We start from the raw sequence: 20,629 nt of genomic DNA on the forward strand, positions 1-20,629 counted from the left end.
TTCAATAGCTATTCTGATCCAAATGTTCCCTATCAGTTCTGCAGTGGACAGTGCTGGAATTAAAAAACAAAACAAAACCAACCAAAACCAACCAACCAAAGAAAACCCCCCCAAAAAACCCCAACACATTCAGTTTTGGAAATATACCAAATACTGTGAAACAAAGTAATTTATTTTCTAGAATGAATGCTTGTTTAGGAAATTTTTTTAGGCCATTTTCCTGGGTAAGTGAACTCAAAGAGTTTAATCGTACAGCCTGACTTTGTCAGTGACACAACTCCAGCACAGTGCCTGGCATAGTGGCATCCTTCCAGTGGCCAGCCCTGCCTAGAGCGGGAGGTCAGACTATCTAGTCTGACCCACTGAGGTTCTTTCCAACCTGTATTATCCTGTAAATGCACATCTTACAAACCTATACGTTATTTGGCTCAACAATTTGAAGAATAAAGACAAAAAACAGTTAAGACTTGGTCAACAGCTGTTTTGAAGCAAAGGGAACTAGATAACACATAATGTGTCACTGTTAGCTATGTGGGAAATCAAGAGAAAATAGGCATTTAGGTTTGGAGTTTTAAAACTATTTTAGTGGCTAATACCTCTAGGCTGCATGTATTGAAGAAAGCAGAGAGTAAAGGGGAAGTTTGCAATTCCCAGGACGTGGGGTTAGTTTCTTATTTATAGCAACATATTTTACAGACTGCTAAGTACCGATATTAGCAGCCGCTCTGATGTTCTCTGAATGAAGAAAGGAAATTCAGGTGGAAAGCAGAAAGACTATCAGCAATACTGCCGACTGCAGGTTTTTTTGTGGGGGCTAGGCTAAAAAAGTCCTTGTTTTTTGTTGTTTGTAATACCCTACGCATACACAGAAGACTGAAACTTTACCTAGAGGCAGTCTAACATGTTTAATATTTTTCTTCCTGATTTTAATTATAACACCACATGTTTTCAGCTTTGGGAATCTGTTTGTTCCTAAGCGGGTTTTATTACTCTCCAGCATTGACCAGCACTGGTTGAAGATGTTCATGCTCCCATTAAGATGGTGGTGCCTCTGTAATTCTGCTCACTGAAAAACTGTGCATATGTTTCCTAATCCCGTTCAGGCAAAGCCACCAAAGTAAATCTACAAGTATTGATTTGAAGAGGCCTGAAAATAAATTATCTACATTCATGGATTTTTTTAAAAATAGTCTATGGACCTTCAAGTAAATACAGACCAGAGGCTCAGGCACTCTTTTTCTCAGGCAAAGCTGGTGGGATCCAATAGTTTCAGGGAAGTGATGTCTTACCTGAAAGGTGCTGTTTGCAGATCCAGATCAGTCTGTGATCCCAGGATAAGTGATGGGGTCTAAAAGAATCTTTAGTTGCCTTCTTCTGGAAAGTTATTCCTGCCCGGGCTTGTTTTTTCAACGGAAGCAGCTCTTCAGTGTAAGGCCCATGTGAGCTTTATGTCCCTTGAGAGTCCAGCCATGCACTTCCTTTAGAATTCAGAGGAGTGGATGCCGAGATTTTAAGAGGAAAATTAGAGTCTAAATCCCACTTAACTGCCATGAAGATTCAGTATTAACCTTTTCTAGCCAGCTTACTGCAAAGCATGACTAAGCACCACTAATACTTGTAGGTGAAATAGTGTTTAATTGTATAAGTGATCACGCCTTGTGGGGCTTAACTGTAGCACCCAGTCCCTGCTTTGCCACAGAAGAGAAAATTGGAATTGTTAAATAGGCTTGTTTAACTAGAAAATTAGGTTGGCATATTGGTATTATTTTATGCCTCCATTTTAAGTGGATTTAGGGCTGGGCAAAGTTTTCCACAGACTGGGAACAGCACACAGCAACGGTGCTACATGTTTAACTTGTCCAGCCTAGAAGTTTTCTGTCCTGAAACAAGGAGATTAGGTACACAAATGTAACATCCAGTCCTGGGCATAAGGCCAGCAGAAGGTCTGGCATGGGCATTAGGTGTTGGATGAGCACTCAGCGGAGGAGGCACTGATCTGTCGTGCCATGTCAAGGTGTGCTTGAGAGTACATTGTCAAATTAGCTTTCTCATTCTCTGCATTGGAACGGGTGTTACAGCACAGATGGAGGGAGGCTAATAAACACAGTAGACACAGAAATACTCAAGTCTGACCTAGCTTCCCCTGCAGTCATTAGGAATTCCCTCTTTGCTTTACTTGCACAGAAGAGACAAAGGTTTAAGGTCCCTTCCAACCTAAACCATTCTACGATTCTATGGTTGTTAACAGCATTCCCATTTTAATCAATGAGAATTTTATGACCTTCTCTAAACCTAGAGTTGTTGTGCGTGGATGCATTCATAAATAACTAACATGATACTTGGAAATGGAACATTTTTCCATTCTGCTGACCTCTGAACAAGAACAGTGACCTGACAAAGCTGCCGAAAGATCAGGACTCTGAAATCTCCCTTTGCCCAAGATTACCTGTCAGTGTTCCTGCTCAGCAATGGAAGCATGAGGCATGCACAAAGGGGGGAGAATTTGGGTGCAGATGAAATATCTGTGAACCTGACAGGAATAAATAATGGCAATCCTTCCATCCACCCAGCTGAGGTGAAGAACTGTAATGTCACTCACAGGATGTATTTACAAGGGAAGATTAACTGGCTGAAGAACGAAGGGCAAAGAATGACAGTGTCCTCCGCTCACTTTTCTGCTAAGGAATTAATTTTCTAAATTGTGCTGCTGAAGGTAAAGTAGTTGTAACAATAATTCAGATTTTTTCCAACTAATTTTAAAAAAATTATGTTTTGGGGATATAGTTTAATATTTCACAATTTATTTCATAGTTACAGAACACCCACCTGCCGCTAAGGACAGCAAGCAGGTGCTTTTTAACAAAAGCCTTGTACTGGAAATGCAGGGACTGAAAGCACTACTCACAAAACAGTTGCAAGCTGCTTGACTCTGCGGGAATCAGATGTTTCAGATGAATGAAAAGAAACTAAATGCACTATGGTAGCTATAGTAAGCAGGTAGATACTGTTGGTTTTAAATTTATTTCTCAGTGATTTCCAAAGCAGCTGGACAGAAAAGTGTGTCTGAAAATTTAGTAGGCACCTACTTGTGTTTTAACATGGCTAGAGGTAAATACCTTTGAATATATGTCCCGTTGTCAATTGAGAAGAAAGGGAGAAAAAAAAACCTGATTGTTTTTAATATCTGACTCATCCTTTAAAGCTTTTTTCAAGTGACAGTGTGTAGGAGGGTAATAGGGAATGGAGAAGAGCAATGCATTGGTAGTGAAGCAAGACAAAACTGATCCTACCTAGCTAAGGTAAGGCAGCTAGTAGGTGTCTGAAATACTTGTTCCCTAGTCAAAGTCATTTGAGGAAAAGGGGCATGGGTATAACAAATCAGGCAGGCAGTTCAGAGCAGAGGGTTTGCAAGGATGTCCAAAAATCTTCGCTATTTCAGATCACAGGCTATGGAATCTTAGCCTACAAAGTTCAGTCAAAATGCATTTCTTTTTCTTTCTCTTTTTTTTCTTTATCCTTTCCCTTTTTCTTTTTTTCCTTCTTTTTTCACAGTGTTGTTCTACTGTTTCTTTCTAAAAACATTTGACGTCACATGTTGGGTAAGCAGTAGTTACTAGATTCTTACCACAAACATTTTCCACAACCATTATGAAAGAACGAGTGACCATCCACCCTCTCACAGTTTTCCACTTCTGAGCCTTTTCGTGCTGATCCCGTGAGAAGTTTCTCTGGGGAGGAGAAAATGTGTACTTTCCCCTTTAGATAATCAATGGTTATAGGGATTGCAGTATGTAATTTATTTCCATCCTTCAAAAGGTTGTCAGAGAACCATTAACCCGGGTGGGTAAGTAGGTGGGGACCAAGGGAACAAGTCTTTCTATGTCATCCCCCTTGGTGGTTTGCGGCCCATTAGATGAGACACCAGTCTAGAAGGATACATCAGGAACATTAGCAAGGGATTATAGATAAAACACAACGGGAAATTCATGCCAAATGCGAATAGGTATTGGGGCAGCAAGTTTCCACTGGATTTCCAGGCAGCTTGTTCCATTGCCCTGAGAACCAAGTACTGCACTGTCTCTGAGAGGTTTATAACTCTTTTTAATGACAAAGATATAAATGTTAGTGACAACACAGCTGAACTTGACTGACCCTCAATGAGAAGCTTCTAACTAGTGAGTTTATTCCAGAGGCTCTGGGTTTCTGAAACCGGTGGTCCTCAGCCATCCTCTCTACAGACAGTCGTTTTTTTCCTCAGTGGCAGCATAGGTTTGGGGTTCTAAATCCCCAAACCTACAACAAACGGAGGTTTGATGACAGAAAATTTAATTGGCTGATTTTAATGCCAAAAGGAGCAACATTGTACTGTGAAGATGGTCACTACAGTCATTTTTCATATAAGCTCATTAAATTTCTCTGTATTGAAGTTACCTACAGCCATAGTGGCATTTCTAAACTGGAAGTGCTATAGAAAATTGTATCTGGATCTTACTTTGATGAGAGGACAGTAGCCTTGAATAACCTTGAAAACAGTCCTAAACTGTGAGGTTTGTTATAATCTGAGAAAGAGAAATACAGTTTTCTCTCCTGGAGCTGCAGAGAGTGTCATTGAATTACTGTGGTACTAGCTGTGAATTATTGTGACATTAAGTTAGCTTTGTGCCACAACTTAGTTAGTTTTACAACTTCGGCTGCTGTTATTTAGGAGGCCAACATGGGAAGCACTGGGGCTGTCATTAGTCACGCTCATCCATGTTTTACTGTGACTGTTAGGAAGGCAGCGTCCAGCCAGTCATAAGGGGTGGCAATTTCCACGCTCACAAACCTAATTCTTCATCGCAACTGCCTAGGTCTAGACTTGAGTATCAGCCCCAGTTCTAGAAGAGGTTGCCGAAAAGCCAATGGCATTCAGCTGTGCTGATTAGGTTATATCCATTACCCAATGCAGATGTATTTATGGGATACAGAGATAATAAAAATACTTACTAAGACAAGAGAGCTTTGAAGTGGCTGTGGCCTTCACCCTGTGTGAAGTACATTTCCTGCGGGATAGCCATATGAAAATAGGTGTCTTGGCAGTTGAGACAGACAAAACAAGCTGCTTTATTACAGCTGAGATGGGAGTTGCTAGTTTAACTGAAGGCAGGCATGTGGTCCAGAATGGTTCACCATTCCCCTTTTCTCTTTGCTACTAGTAAGTAGCCCCCTCATAAACCCTTTGTTTCTGTGGCACAGAAAGCTTCTGAAAGACACGCAGCCCTTGTTTGAGAACTGACCTTTCCAAGACACCACCTGCTGCTTCACCAACTATTCCCGCATATGCATCCTTCAGCATTACATAAAGCAGCAACGTCAGCAAACACCAACGTGCCAGAGAACAAGGGAAGCAAGAGAACCGTGCTTCTGAAAGCTTGCCAGGAGGGGAGAGGGGAGTCCAGCTCACACTGTAACATGTCCCTGCAGTGATTCCAAGGGGACGGTACCCAGTCAGGCAAAGGTTGGCCAGGCTGCTCGTTTCCAGTGCTGGAGCTGCTGTGTGGAGGCAGCCTGGCTGGGTGTGCCAGCACTTCTGACAGGATGCAACAAGGGACCAAACTTTGCAGCATCTGTGGATGCCACCAAGAGTGAAACCAAGCTACGGGGCGTGAATTCAAACCCTTGCTGGATCTCTGCAAGGAGCAGCTGCTGACTCCCACACAAGACTTAGCACCAAGGGACTTGAACGTACATTGAGTGCAGTCAGGCTGTAGAGGAGCTGGCTGCAAGCCGACACCGCATCTGAGAAGCATTTCATGGCCTATTTCAAAAATACATTTTTTGGAGTTTGAAATTCCTTTTATTCATTCTCCTGCAGAACAAAGAGGTGGCAGAAAGTATGATGGTCGGGAATGTCCCCTTCAAACATTACGATTGCCTGACATCCTGGCCAGCAACTGGAGATGAAAGCACAGCTCATACTTCATAAAAACAGGCTTTAGCAAGGTTGTCATGGGCCCCACTTAAACATGTGCAAACTCCATGGCGCACAGGCATGAAAGACTAAGCATGGAGAAGCAGAGAGGAACCTTGCTTTTTAGTAGAGAATCAAGGTTCTCACCAGGCATTTGAGAGGAACTGAATAATCATCGATGCGTGGCGTACACAGCCAGCGTGGAAGCTTCTTCCGTCGCTAGCGTGACAGCAAGACAGCTCTCCTTCCTCAAGTAATGACCTGCACGGCACTCACTGCATGGGATGGACGTGAAACTCATCACTCAGAAAAGCTCAGTGCTACGTTAACGTTTTCTAGGGAACACGCAGAGTTATTACTGGCTACAAACAACGTTCCTCTTTGCTAAAATGCAGCACTCCCTTCCTCAGCATAGGAGAATAAATTGGTCTTAGTTTTTGTTGAGGTCCAGTCATGAAAAATAAACTTGCACAGCCTGGACAACCTTTGGCCAAAACGGATCTTTGGGGTGAAGAAAAAAATTTCTTCAGTGAAAGTGGGTTCTTGTACAACAAAAGCAGAACCAACGTAAAACATGCGTTGCCCAAAGGTCGTCATAAAGCCAGAACCAGTTCACCAAGCTTGCAAATGCAAACGCGCAGAAATGCGCAACCTCGCGAAGTTACTGCCATTTGGAAGCTTTTAGGTCGGTCACAGCGTTACATGCTCTGACGCTTCAGGTGGCAAGAAACAAATTAACAAGTCAGTGCTATTCATGGCATTAATGGTATGACATCAAAGTCATTCTATTAGGTTTCTTTTGGAGGACATTAAATGTTGTAATAGTTTCTAAAAATCATTGGAAACGGTTCGGTATATCAAAGGTGTAATTTCACTTTACAACAATGGTTCTTAGGAGAAAGAGCTTAAGCTCCCTCATTTGATTAATGTACTTTGCTCCAGACGATGGACCCTACAGGATCTTTGCACATAAATCTGTTGGAACACGGTGAATAATGTGGTTTATGGAAGCTGCTCCTCTACATTAGCATGCTTAAAACATGAAACAGAACAACTTGTATTTTATATTGGACCAGTTTTTTGTGCCAGTGCTTAGATTCTGAGATAATCCCTTGTAACTTCAATCAAAAGTAATGGTTTTTGCCTGCTTCACAGGTCGATGCCGAAGGAACGCAGGAGGATGTTTTTCTGGAAGTCTGCAAGACAATTGACTCTTTTCTGAAAGAGGAAGAAGCAGCATTTCCTTTTCCCACAGAAACGCAGTAACGGCGCGTACGCGGCCTCACCTCACCCGCACGTGACGGTCACGGTTAAAACGCTGTTCAAAGCAATACCGCTTTCTTGAGAGGTATCTGGAATCTGTGCATGTGGTATGTTATTTTAGACGAAGTCTTTTTTCTCCGCTCTGACAATACACTCGATAGAAAGTGGTCTGTACGCTAACTGTACACTAAGAACTATGTATTGTTTTATTGGTTGTTTGCTCTTCACGGGTTAAAAGCAGCATGGTGAACAGCAGCTCTGGTTTGTATGTCATGATCTCATGCATTTGATTGGAAGTCTGACAGTGCCTGGCCAGCAGCGAGCTCTTCAGCCACATCATCCACCATTTCGCACACCGACTTTAAGATTACTGCGTACAAGTTTCTCATTGGTTATTATTTTAATTGATGGTATTAATTTCTGTGGTATCACTTAGCTTGTTCTTGGGTTTTAGTGACTAAAATCTGTTCCCCGTTACATGCAGCGGTAAGACAGCTGGAATTAGTCAAGCTAGAAGTGAAACTTTCCACACATCCCCAGGACACTATTACACGAAGAAGCAGAAAAATTAATTGCAGGTGAAGATACGGCCGAGTGTTGTGGAAGTCTGTCAATCCATTATCATGGAGCAGACACCATTTTTGAGACAGCCTCGTCTTCTGCTGGGAATCGTAGGATATTATAAATGACGACTTCCCAGTTTTGTGAGCCGAGGTGAAAATGATGATTGTGTTGTATAGTTAAATGTGCGCTCCAGTAATTATCCATATTAACAACAGTTCTACTGTATTAACTAAAGTCTACATGTAAAGTTGACTATGAGCCAGAATGTATGAAGATGTCTTTAAATCATACTTTGTAAGCATTTCAAATGCAAAATTCAGGCCATCATCTGTTGTCTTGTACTGGCATTGCCAAAACTTTTTGGGAAAAGAGAAAGGGGAAAAAAAAAAAGAGAGGATGTCAGGGATTATTTGATTCATAGTGCTTGCATCTTTAGGAAGCCATTTATCTGTAATACCCGCAAAAAAAAGTCTGTAAAAATCATATTGTATTTCTATTTCGTTAACCAAAGTATTGTGGCGTTTCTTTGGTATTCTGGTAGCTAAATAAAAGCTTGTTTGACGTTCCTGTAAAGTAACTGCATCCTCTTACTGGAACTACTGGATGAATTCACAGCTGAAGTGGGTTGCATGATTGCTCTTACTGTCAAAGTTGTACTTTATGCGGCAGATTTGTATTTTTAAAGTTACCTTTCTTGTAACAAAGACATAATACAAATAAAACGTACAAAAATGAGGAGTAATGATTTCTGTTACAGTATAGGTGGGTTTAATCCTTTTTAAAGCACAGTACATTACTCAAAAATATAGCTCAAACCAGCATGCTTACAGAGTACATCCCTTCTGCAGTCAGGGCAGATTCTCCTGTCCTCTTTTTCTTCCTTGGCATTTGCCCTGTAAACACTAATGCAATTATTTTTTACGGGACTGTTAGGTATGTTCTTATCCTTCATATCCTGGATGTTCCTTCTTTCCTGGGTCCTTTCATAGCCTACATTTTACCTCTGATGCTCTGGGAAGTGCTTCTCCAGCTCCAGACCCGTGCCATTAAGCAACCAGTAACGTCTGCAGTACAACAGCTTTAAGCGAGAGACTTCCGTAACGCATCAGCTTGGGAAGGCAGGTTTTTCTAAACTGAGCCTTGAAGCAGTAGCAGCTGTCTGGTGGAGTATTAAAAAAAAAAAAGCAGTAAAATATTCTAGAGTTCCCATGAAGTTGCAAATTCATCGGGGTAGGTTTTCTGCAGTGTTTTTTATTACTTCTAATTACAACATAAGTTAAAAAGTGTGGAGCGTCATACTTGTGCGGGATGGGAACAAAGGCAACCATCAGCTGGTCTGTGTGTTGTTTTTTTTTTTTTAAATCAAATTACAAAAACTATTTAACATACAGTTTCAGTTTAACTTTTCTTTCTGCTTCTTCTGGTCTTTTCTGTTTAACAAAAAATCCCCATGCTTGAATGGGTGTATGTGCATTAGAGATCTATTTGCATATGTTCATAATGTATGCAAGAGAAATAGCTGTATATGCATGCATATGGAAATATAAATATTTATACATATTCAGTAAAAAGAGGACTTATCCAAGACACTTCTTTCTTGGGTGATTCAGCCTTGAAATTCACCTTCTGCTTCCGATCATTCACGTTATACCGTGGCTTTTTGCTCTTCCCAAGCTATCGTACACTGATGACTGAATATTTGCACTTTATCATAATTTCACTAATGTACTTTTGTTATATTCTTCCAGTAATTTTTTCAGGGTATCAACAGAAAACAAAAGATTACCACAGATTCTCTCCGCGATAACACACCTTCACCAACTGTAGCTTCCTATGAACAGCAGGAATGATGCGGAAAGCACATGTTCTGTTGTATCAGGGAGCTTCTCCGAGCATTATCTTTTCCAATTAAAAACTAAAATACATCGTGTGAATTTTTGTGCTGATGTACGCTACTTGCTGTGTTTTAGTACCTGTACTGTATCACCTTCTGAATAGATTAATGCTTAAAATTATTTTTTTCTGAAGCAAAAATAACTACACCTAAATTTATTGCAAACCTCAACGCTGATCAGTTCATAGTTATTAGGTGCAGCCAGCCAATTACCCTTCTTATTGCCATCTTTTTACATCAAATGTTTCTTTTCCAGCTCATTACTCTGAGCATTCAAGTTTCAAAGCAACTGGAAGTCTCTTACAGTTATAAAATAATCAAGTGTTTCTGAATCACAAGCTATACATTTCAATAGAAAATATATTAACTAAAATATGTCACAATAATTACAAAGCTTCTCAGACAATGGTATACAGTGTGCCGAGGCTACGAAAATCTGAAAAGGACCAGTTTGCGAGTAAGATCTGAGAAAACTAAAATGCTCATCCCGCAAAAGGCGAAGCACGTTTTAGAGGGCGCAGAGCACCATCAGGTCCCAGTGACATGAACAGCAGAGGAAGGCGCTGGGCATCTTGCAGGTCTGCATAGTGAATGTTTGTACGACGTATTAAAATGTCCTTTTAATGTTTTCCATCTCGATTAAGAAGTCAGAAGTACACAGAAAGGAAGTCACAGCAAGCATTCTATATATAAACAGACTGTATCCACATAGTTTATTTCTCACAGTTCTCCTGACAATTGAACATTATTTAAGAACATACTGTATACACAGATAAGAAGAAACATACAAAATGTTTTAAATGATGCACAACAAAATCCAGCAGTATAAAAGAATGCATGTGAACCCTTGCTCACTGCTCAGGCTAAATTTAATCACTGTTTAAATAGTAATAAAAATACAATCTTTCATGGATCTTGTGCAGACTACAAAAGAGGAAAAATTATTACCATATATATGATTTATATTAGGCAGTTTTCTTTGATGAGTTGCACTAACAACTCCAAATACAGAGGCAGAAGGCTGTGTATTTTATTTTAAAGGAGTTAATGTTGAGTATTAGAGACTTTACACAGTTACTACCACTGGCACTTTTCACCATATTTTGTACACATCACATGATCATCTTATATAACATTACATTTAAAAAATATATCTGAGTGACAATTTTATAACATTCACACACCATGAGCTGGTTAAGGAAGCAATGCCACAGTTGCCCCCTGTAGTGCTTCACTGTTGGTAAATAGAGTTCATTGTGGTTTTAAAAAAAAAAAAAACTAAAAAACTTGAAAGTCAATGTGATTAAGCAGCTCCAATTTAATAAAGGCCTGTAACCGACCATCGCTGAGACAGTGAGTATTTTTTAGAGTACATCCTAGAAGCAAACACTGTCATTGGTTAAAACCTTGCCTAAAGAAGTCAGTTACTGTGCTGAAAACTATTTTCACAACAAAACTGCAAGCTACTAAACTGTTTTTATATAAATACTTCATCTCCTCTGAATCTCATTATAACCAAGTTCTTCAAAGCCTTTGGAATTTACTCTATCTTTAATGTGTGCTCCCATTTCTGGCTCACCCTTTTGTATGTTTTTCTTTTGTGTTTAGATTCACCACCTAAAAATGACTAATGTGGTGAAAGAAAAGTCTCCCAGTGAAACCTTCTGCACACTAGGAATGTTCAGCTGCTGTTCAGTGATCTAGAACCATGACAGCTCAAAGCTGTAGTTTGACAAGTACACCCAGGAAGCTGTCATGCTGTGAGCGACATTTCAGGGAAAGCAGAGTCTTTCCAAAATGTGCACAGAATTAACAATGGTGCCATTGTTATTTTTCAAAGAGGATAGTAAGCCCAAGATGGTAGATCTGCTTCCCATGTCATCTATTTGCTGGAAAGTAGTTTGGGTCAAGATAATTGTAACTGGTGCCCTGGGACATGCAGTAGTCTCTGTCTAAAAATGTCTCTGCTCTGTAAATAGGTTCTAACTGATGATCTTCCTTATGAATCTCTGTTTCATGCAGACTGCAAGGGAAAGAAAAAGATAACAGTTTAAAGGTCAAATATTTTCCTTATCTTTAACTTTCAGAAACAGTGATCGTATTAACAGATTCATACCAAATTTGATACAATTAATTCACAAAGTATAGTTTTCCCCCACTATTTAACACTACCAAACCTCTGTCTACTGTATTATGAGAAAAAAAAATTTGACATCCAGAATATGCTTATAAAAGATATCTCCCACAAATACATCCTGAAGTATCTGACACTAACACAGGAGATGTGTTCTATGCTGGAGCAAAGATTTCCAACATACACAGCAGTTAAGGCCCATAGACATATTCAAGCTAATTACAAATAACAAGTAAAAGCGTATGCTGCTCACCAGTCCGAACAAGAATCACAGAAATCCAACGACATTTCTTGAGGGCAGTCTTGGCAGTGCCACCGAACACCCTGGATAGGTTCAATTCCACAGTTATCGCACTGTGAAGCAGATGGAAGAGCATTGAAAAAACAGGTACTGTAATCACTTACGTTAGTAACAGTATACACCAACACTCCAAACAGAAAGGCATGTATGTGGGTCGTCATTATTAGCCCACCAGGTGAATTCATGGGCTGAATGTATTAATGGATAAAGAAGTCCTCATACTCCAGGAGTGGCCCTCCAGAGCCTTGAGGACTGATCAATCTTTCCCTCGCTTTGCTTCCCACTCCCCCAATGCTCCATGTTGACATTATCCTCCTGCTCAACAAAAGCAGACCTCGTCCCACCCTCAGTAACTGCGTATCCTCACATGGCTGTAAGAACTGCTGCAACACGATACATGAACACAATGTTTCTATAGCTTAAGTCCATCCACATGAGATCTCCAAGTACAGGTTCACTTCCCATGGCAGAAGAAAGCAGTGAGACTAGACCAGTAGAGCCTGTCGGGGGGCTGTTGATGGGCTGCAGATCAGGGCACGACAGGGCAAACTGATGCGCTCTCAAACTCAGGAAATAAAATAATGCATTATAGGTGAGATGGGACTAAAAGCCAAGAAGGACGTGGGACAATATATTCAGGGAAGGGAACAGAAGTCTAAAACTAAAGGTGAGCAAGAAGACAAGAACTAATCCCTTGAGAAGAACCAGCGACAACAGCAGCTACGTGAAAGAAGAGGGTGGCATGAAGAGGAGGAAACTAAGTACAAACCAAACATCAAGACTGGATGAAATATTCACAATGATAGAGGAGAGAGGCAGAAATGCAAAGATATTTGATTAAAAAAAAGGAAACCTGGAAAAGTGGGACTTGGATGCTAGGAGTACTTTTAAAAAATCTAAACTTTGAAGAGTGCTGCAGAGACAGGATTGCAAAAGGAAAAAGAAATGTGGGAAACAAGCCTGTGCTCCCATAGCTCACCCTCCTTCAGAACCTGAAGTTCTCTCACAGCATCTGTGAAATCCACTCACAGAGCAGCTCGTTCCCAGCCACAACTAATCCACTCAGGGTTACAAACACCTTACAGATGTGTTACAGCTGGGTCCTCTCCTTTCACAGATGGCTTTCAGAGTTTCAGGGCTGATAATGAGGAGGGACTAAATGTACTCAGAGCTGTTCACTGACAATATCAAGTTCAGTATAATGCTAAACACTATTAAAAAAATATATATGGTTCCAGTTATCTCAAATTGAGAACCAAGACAGTAGAAACCCTTGACCTTAATTTCTGTGCTCCAGCTTCCCTCTCTTTCCCCTGTGAAACAGAAATAATACCATGCCTTTCATTTCCTAAGGAAAAAAAAAAGTATTTGCAAAGTGCTCTGATATTATAGCAATGAAAGCCATAAAAAGCCCACAAGGGATTCAATAATTCAATATTCAAAGTAGAGTTTGAATAATGTGTAGTAAATGAGGCTGAAGGCCATGCAGAACCAAAAGTGTTCTGAATAATTGCTTATTAGGTAAGCTCCGTCCAGCCTGTGCACTGAGCAAGGCAGCACTCCTGGGGGAAAAATAGTATATAATAATGTAATTTCATAGCTTACTATAATGCATAATAAAATCAAATTCAGACTGCAAAGAAACTTTCAGACTTTGAATGCCTGACACTGCATAATGCCAATTTACTTTTCAGAGAATTTTATGTAGAAAAAGCAGCTAGTTTGTTACCCAGAAGTCTGATCAAAGTTCTGAATTTTGGAGAAGAAAATGCCAATGTAAAAACAAACCAACCAACCCACCCCAAACAAACAAAAAACCACCAACTAAAAAAAGCTCACCCCAAACCAAACATACCATGCTAACTTTAAAAAAACAAACACCAAAATGAAAAAGCACCTTGGTAGTCTAACACCATGCCTGAGTCTGCCAATGCCAAATAACAAGGCTGGCTTAATTTTCCAGTCATTTTTAACTAAACTTCAAACTGAATATCTCTGAATCCTCATATAAATGGGTATTAGAGAATAAATCTAGCTGCATAACACTAAATAAGGTGAAGAAACTGTTCCAACATAGCTACAGAGAAAATCCCTTGCAAACCAGAATATATAATTTAGAGAATGCCCTTTCTTTCATGTCGTCTATTAATGGTTGATACTGGGCCAACATATTAGTTTAACTTAATGTTTATTTTCTTAATTTCACATAACTATTGTTTTGTGTCCTTGCTTCAACTTCTGTGATTTATTACTTGATAGTAACAGCACAACACAAAGAAATTATTAATCCATTACTGTTCTCATTAAAAATCTTTGTCCCTTCTTTGGCCTCAGGTGGAGGCAAAATGATTCTGAATTCGTAATTAGAGAACTATCATCGATGAATCATTATCAAAACAGAGTGTACTGTCAAATGGAATTCTATGGTGATTTAACCTGGCTCTAGAGCTGTATTTTCATAATACAAATGAGGAAAAGACAGTATGTTTCTTAATTTTCATACAATATCAGTATTCAGTGAAACCTGAGCTATCGGAAAGAGTGAATTACTTCGGCTGTCTTTATTGAAGATGAGAGAAAGCAGACACAGTGAACAAGAATTAAGGAACCAAACTCGATATATTAAATAAAGCCTTTTTAGGAAATCCAATCCATGATATCTCTGAAAACTTCTACAATACTCTGAATAAGAGAAGAACAACATCTCTTAAACTCACCTTGAACCCCACATGCTGCACAAATCCACTTTCTGCATGCATTTGCTGGAGTTTCTGTTTCTTCAATTTTTTAAACTCTAACAGTTCTTTGTATTCAGGTAACTCTCGATACGATATTGGAATACTTTCTTCATCCTGTTAATAGTTAAAAATAAATGAGAAACAGTCTTTATTTTAGGAATACAATAAATAGTAAGACATATATTCCATAAATCACTAGGTATGATTAATTACCTTTGAGAAAATGCTGGCAATATATTCTAACTTAGGAACATACTGGAAAATTATTTTAAAAAACATAGCACAACACAATGCATACAGCTAACTTACATCTTGTTTTGTATTATCTATGCTTCTCTATTTGCATTAAAACAAAAAAACCCCACTGTTCTACAAACAAGTTTCTTCTGGTGAAGAGCTTAACCGTAGTACAAAGGAGAGAGCAGTGCCTAATGTTAATTACTAGGTTTTTTCCCCTCATGTTAGAAGCTTAACTGCAATTTGCATATAATCCATTTGTCCATACATTGTGGGCAAAACGGCAGCTGCAGAAGACAACTTAGCTTTTGTTTAAGACAAAGCTCCTTTATTTTAGTTTTAAATACGTGGCAACAGATATTATACTTGAGAACTGAAATTTGAGGTCACTTTTGTCAAGTTAAGTAATCTTTACTATTCTGTGGGATGGTGTGGAATACTACTATCCTAGGGATAGTTACAATCACTCTTCTGAAGTACTTTCAGAGCTGTGAAAATATTAAAAACCAAAGGACACCCAAAACCTTATTGCAGTTTTAAGAATTTTTGCACAAACTCAAATTTTTAAAAGACCCATAAATCAAGACAGTACCAAGCCTTCAGTATTTGTATTTTTTATTTGAAGTTAGTCCATCTTAACAGTATTAACTTCTCACCTCTACCTGTAAGAATAAGAAGTGATGAAAAGCATCATTCCATGACTGGAAGAGCAGAAGTTTCAGAGTTATCCAATTTGTTCATCCCTTTACTTCATGCTGTCTCCTAATAGCTTAAGAAAATAGATTGCTATTTTTCCTAATTATGAGAAAATTTGTCTCCCTACAGGCTGGTGCATACAGCTTTGCCAGAGATTTATAACAAATGGTTCTTCTCTCTTGTTAAAGAAACACACCATTTCTGTGGTTTTTTCAGCCAATTTTCTTTCACAAAGGTTGAGGACCTCCATGCTATGAGAAGACAGAAGATCTCATTCTAATTCAGATGCCCATTTCAAGGAGGCTATTTAATTGTAGCAGCTGTACTTGGTAGATGTCAGTTGTTTTCAAAGATGCCAAGTCTTTATTGATGTAGAGCAGTTTTCAGCTCCTATACTGACAGGAACGTTCAGCTATGGAAAACAGCTATAAGATAGTAATAAAAACTCTTCTAATGTAGTCTACAGACATAATTTCAATTTCTTTATCTGAATCCATGAAGATTAAAGAATCTGTATTATTCAGTAAGTTTATTCAAGTGAGGGAAAACGGCTTGCTCTTTAGCGTTAAACTTCTAAAGGCCTTATCGATTATTTAATTGTAATTATGAACCTATATGAAGGACCAGACTGCAAATGTTCAGAAAAATCAAAGTTAAATGACATGATTAAATTGAGTGGTGAAAAGCTATGTTCTCTTAATACAAAACAGGGATTCACCCTCCAAGCAAATCTCAAAAATTTTTCTGAGAAAAACTGCCTAGCGCAAAATAACTGTATATTGAATAAACTAGGCTATAATAGGTCCCTGGGTGGACACTTCATTCCAAAATAGTAAGTAGCTGTATTCTAGAATAATTAGACTACTCACAAAACGAAGTAATCGTAAAAAAGTAAATTCACTCTGTTGGGAATTCACTTGGGAATAACTCATTTATACTAAAACAACTTTTCAGGAATGGTTATGCCAGTCAAGCTGACTGGTAATATCCAGGCAAAACATTTTGTCTTTACAGGGGAACGGCACCTGGTACTTCCATCGTAAAGAAATCAGAAAAAAACCTTTCCTATAATTTTCTTGCAACACTGAATCTCTTCACCATGCTGATGCAAAGTATTTTTCTCCAAGACAGTCACTGTCACTAAGAGACCTGACTTTTAATATTAAAACAGAATCCTGCACATTCATTATTAATATAGTTAATGATCTCTTTTTTTCTTCCAAATTGCTTCTATTTTGCACTGATAATGGGGATCTTTTTGGTAACTGAGCTCACCTGTGTCTTTCTACATTACTGCAAGCCACAAATATATCCATCTGGAAATGCTGCACTAGTGAAGAAAGAAAAGATTAAGCCAAATGTATTAAAAAAAAAAAAAAAAGGAAAAAGAAGAGGCACAAGTCCACCATTATCACTGCAAAAAAGTAAACCAGAAACTTCTACCCAAATTAAAATAAATCCCAGTTAATTTGTGGTGGCTATATTTTTTAGAATTAGGACACCATAGAAAAACAAAAAAGTTTTAGGAAAATATTCAGAACAGTTAGAAAAAATATATTTAAAACCAATACAGAATGAAAAAATGTTTGCTCAATAATGGTTCCATTGAGATAAGTAATAGCAATCTGCATCTCTTCTAATATGCATTTTTCTTTCCAGGCCTTTTAAGGTTCTTATTGGAATATGCAAAGTCATCAGGAATATCTGTAGATGAACCAAAAGACCATCAGAGAGAGAATACAGAACGTGAGCAAAGGTGGGATTTAAGACTGAGTAACAGATGAGCAAATTTAATAATTTAAGGAAGATTATGCAGTGTGTGTAAAAACGTCACTGAAGAAAATGAATGGACTTATACTGGGTGGCCTTAATACTTCTGTTATGCACCTAGGCTTTCACACCAAAGATGTCACCAGGCTCACAAAAAAAAAAAAATAAAATTAACAAGTCAGGTTCTTCAGTCTAAGCACAGTAAAGCCACAGTGATTCACACCAGCTGTAAATCTTGCTCAGCATCCTAGCGCTAGGATGTAGTCCCTCTATATGGAAGTGGGAAAGACATACGTCTAAATTCTTGTAATATCACCGCATGTGATACATTAGAAAAGTGGAACACTACATGATGCAATCATACTTTGGGTTAGCATGTCTACTAGAATTTGCCTCTAAGAACACATACCTTTACTGGTTGACAACTCAGTCTGTTAGTTCGTGCTTTGAAGTGGATTTTTAAAAAATCCATAATTAATTCAGCCAGCGAAGGAAGACAAAAAGCAATGACACCAACAGCATTCAAATTTTACCAGGGCTCTATGTAACTTTTCTAATACAACACATCTTTAACCAGAATCATAACTAGATAGTTTATGTGGTTTTCAAACCGATCTCATGTCAGATCACTTTTTGAAAATATGCAACCAAAACTTTTTAGAGCTGTTTCAGGACAAAACTGTTTATTAGTTGTTTTACATACTTCCCTTCTGATTTGGTATTAATCTTCTGTAATTGGGGGCCTTTATATTAATGATGTGTTTGTAATTCAAAATGACTCATGAATCTTACCACGATTTAATACTTACTTGATGTTATTTATTTTATGGTAAAAATGCTTAACCCTCATATTATTCATTAAACAAGGTTAAAGTGACAGAAAGCATTCTCTGAGTGATTTAAACGACATACCGATACTTCCTCTTCTGCTGCAGTATCCATATGGCTGTGAAAACTGGATCTGTCATCATCTTCATCCATATAAACTGGAGGTTCATGAGATGTCATGAAAGTTGAAGGTTTGAAAAGATGTTTATTTAAAGGATGCTGCCGTCTACTTGATGACTATAGTGAAAAAATGATATATTTTTAAAAACATTCCTCAGTTATTATTTAAGTAACCCTCATCAATAAAACCTTGCCAGAAATTTGCTCTTTTGCACTGAACAGTCTATCATATTTCCAACTATTTTTGGTTAAACCTCTCTATCAGAGCCTCATACAGCTGGAGTTTTTCCTCCCCCATAACAAGTGACATCACCTGAACAGTGCAACACTTCTTTGGTAAGAACCCAATAAGAAAGAGCCCTTGTCATAAAAACCCTACCATCTAAATAAAGGAGAAGGACAACAACAGAAAAACAGAAAGTAAAGCTGTTACAATTTTGAAGACTTTGCACCAAAGTGCAAAGACATTAAGACTTCCGAGAGTCATGAATGGTGTGAGTGCAAGACTAAACAAAGAAGTAGTTTTGCACAGGTCCAAGATCCAGGAGACCAGTGCTTGACACTTCTCATCAACTTCTTATATTAATTTGTGCCTTAGAAAATCTATGTCTAGGCTAATTGTCCAGATTTCTTTCCTAGTCCAAGGAGAGAAAAGGTAATGCATTCCACCATACAAGATGTTTCTAAACATTAGAAAGACTTGCTCTCCGAAGGTTCTTTTTCATTGCCACTGACTGGAAAAGGAACCTAAAAAATGTTAGATAAATTACTCCATTAGTGTATATCTAAAACCTTCCAACTTTAATGCTGTCTGAAGGTGCAGAATGTACGGCAGTTTTAAAATAGATTACTTAAAGGCACTCAGTCCCTATTACTTATTCCCCATGGAAGAATCTTAAATATCAAAAAAAGAAGAATTTAGGGTGAATGAAACTGACTCAACTTTTTACTTAGCTACTCTCCAGACCAGCATTTCAACATCTTAAATGTCAAATCTTACATTCCTCAATTTAAAGAAAACAGTGAATCAAAATTCAGAAGTATGAAAAGTTCTTTTTTTTAATAATTGTAAAAGAGAGATTGTCTCACACTGTGTCTAGCTTCTGTCATACAGATAAAGCATAAGGAGTATTTACAATAGTTAATAGTTCCTCTCTTTACACAAGATTTTTTTATCCCAAAGGTTTCTAAATCAGTTACAAACCAGTAATACTATAATACAATCATTTATCTCTAAAGATGCTTTAAACCTCTAAAGAGGTATCTAGCAATGTTTTACAGTTGTGCACAGTTTAAAGAGTAAAGGCAAAGATCACAAAAATTTTCTTCAGAAAAGGAATTAAGACCAGCCCCATTCACTCTTAGGGGAAGAGATGAAGTCTGTAATAACAATTGGAAGCTGGTAACTCAGATCTGCAGAACTACAGTGCACAGAATAAAAATAAACATTTTGTTCTAAGAGTAATTACTATCCATTGTGCTGAATGCTTCCACCTTCTACTTTATGATCATGGACTTCGTGTGTTTTGCTGCTTTTCTGGTTTCCTTCAAGATTTCAACCCCTGCAAAATACTTCCATTTATAAGGTAGGCGGCATTTCAGCTTGAACTGACACAGAGATTTAAATTTTCTGTTGATAGAAAACACATCTGCATTCAGTACTAGATCTGGAAATCAAGAAAGAAAAATTCTGTCTACACTTAAACAGTACCACTGTTATGCATACAGTTGTGACCTAGGAAATTAACTAAGGATTTCAATTCTTTTTAACATGATTCTACCAGAAGAATGAACTAAAATACTGTATTAAAGCAGGCAGTTAAAAAAAAAATCATTTTTCCTGTGGGAAATGTATCTTCTGGATTAAACTTAAAAGCAGGTGCACTAATGATATTATACAAGCATTAAATTGAAAATGATAAGCCATAATTGAAGAACTGAATACTAGAATCCTAAATCTCCGATTCAGTTTTATTTTCAGCAGTAGCAGATGATGGTTGTACAGGAAAATAAACTGATGCATCCTGTTTAATTTCCTGTATCACTTATCAGAAGAGACGTTATGTCATATGAGGAGATATACACAGTAACTTCAACAAGATGTTCAAGAACTGAATAAGGCTTCTCACCTCCC

General features: G+C 38.2%; 2 protein-coding genes across 5 annotated transcripts in view; one reads left to right on the forward strand and one right to left on the reverse strand.

The window, feature by feature from the left end:
• AK5 (adenylate kinase 5) overlaps positions 1-8,512 on the forward strand; it is a 96,689-nt gene extending 88,177 nt beyond the window's left edge. The window contains exon 14 of the mRNA XM_064455332.1: positions 7,106-8,512. Within this exon, the coding sequence (XP_064311402.1) occupies positions 7,106-7,216 (111 nt within the window). The 3' untranslated portion in view covers positions 7,217-8,512. The remainder of the gene's footprint in view (positions 1-7,105) is intronic.
• Positions 8,513-10,352: 1,840 nt separating this feature from the next.
• The window catches only part of ZZZ3 (zinc finger ZZ-type containing 3), a 60,769-nt gene continuing 50,492 nt past the window's right edge, over positions 10,353-20,629 (reverse strand). For 3 of the 4 annotated variants that reach the window (XM_064455330.1, XM_064455328.1, XM_064455329.1), the window contains exons 10-13: positions 18,460-18,612; positions 14,824-14,958; positions 12,059-12,159; positions 10,353-11,694 (exon numbers count right to left, since the gene is read on the reverse strand). In XM_064455330.1, the coding sequence (XP_064311400.1) occupies positions 11,550-11,694; positions 12,059-12,159; positions 14,824-14,958; positions 18,460-18,612 (534 nt within the window). In that variant the 3' untranslated portion in view covers positions 10,353-11,549. Of the gene's footprint in view, positions 11,695-12,058; positions 12,160-14,823; positions 14,959-18,459; positions 18,613-19,528; positions 20,126-20,629 lie in introns of those variants that run through there. The other variant, XM_064455331.1, reaches the window with a different exon arrangement.

The sequence above is a fragment of the Phalacrocorax carbo genome, chromosome 6 (genome assembly GCF_963921805.1).
Source record: "Phalacrocorax carbo chromosome 6, bPhaCar2.1, whole genome shotgun sequence".
NCBI classification, from domain to species: domain Eukaryota; kingdom Metazoa; phylum Chordata; class Aves; order Suliformes; family Phalacrocoracidae; genus Phalacrocorax; species Phalacrocorax carbo.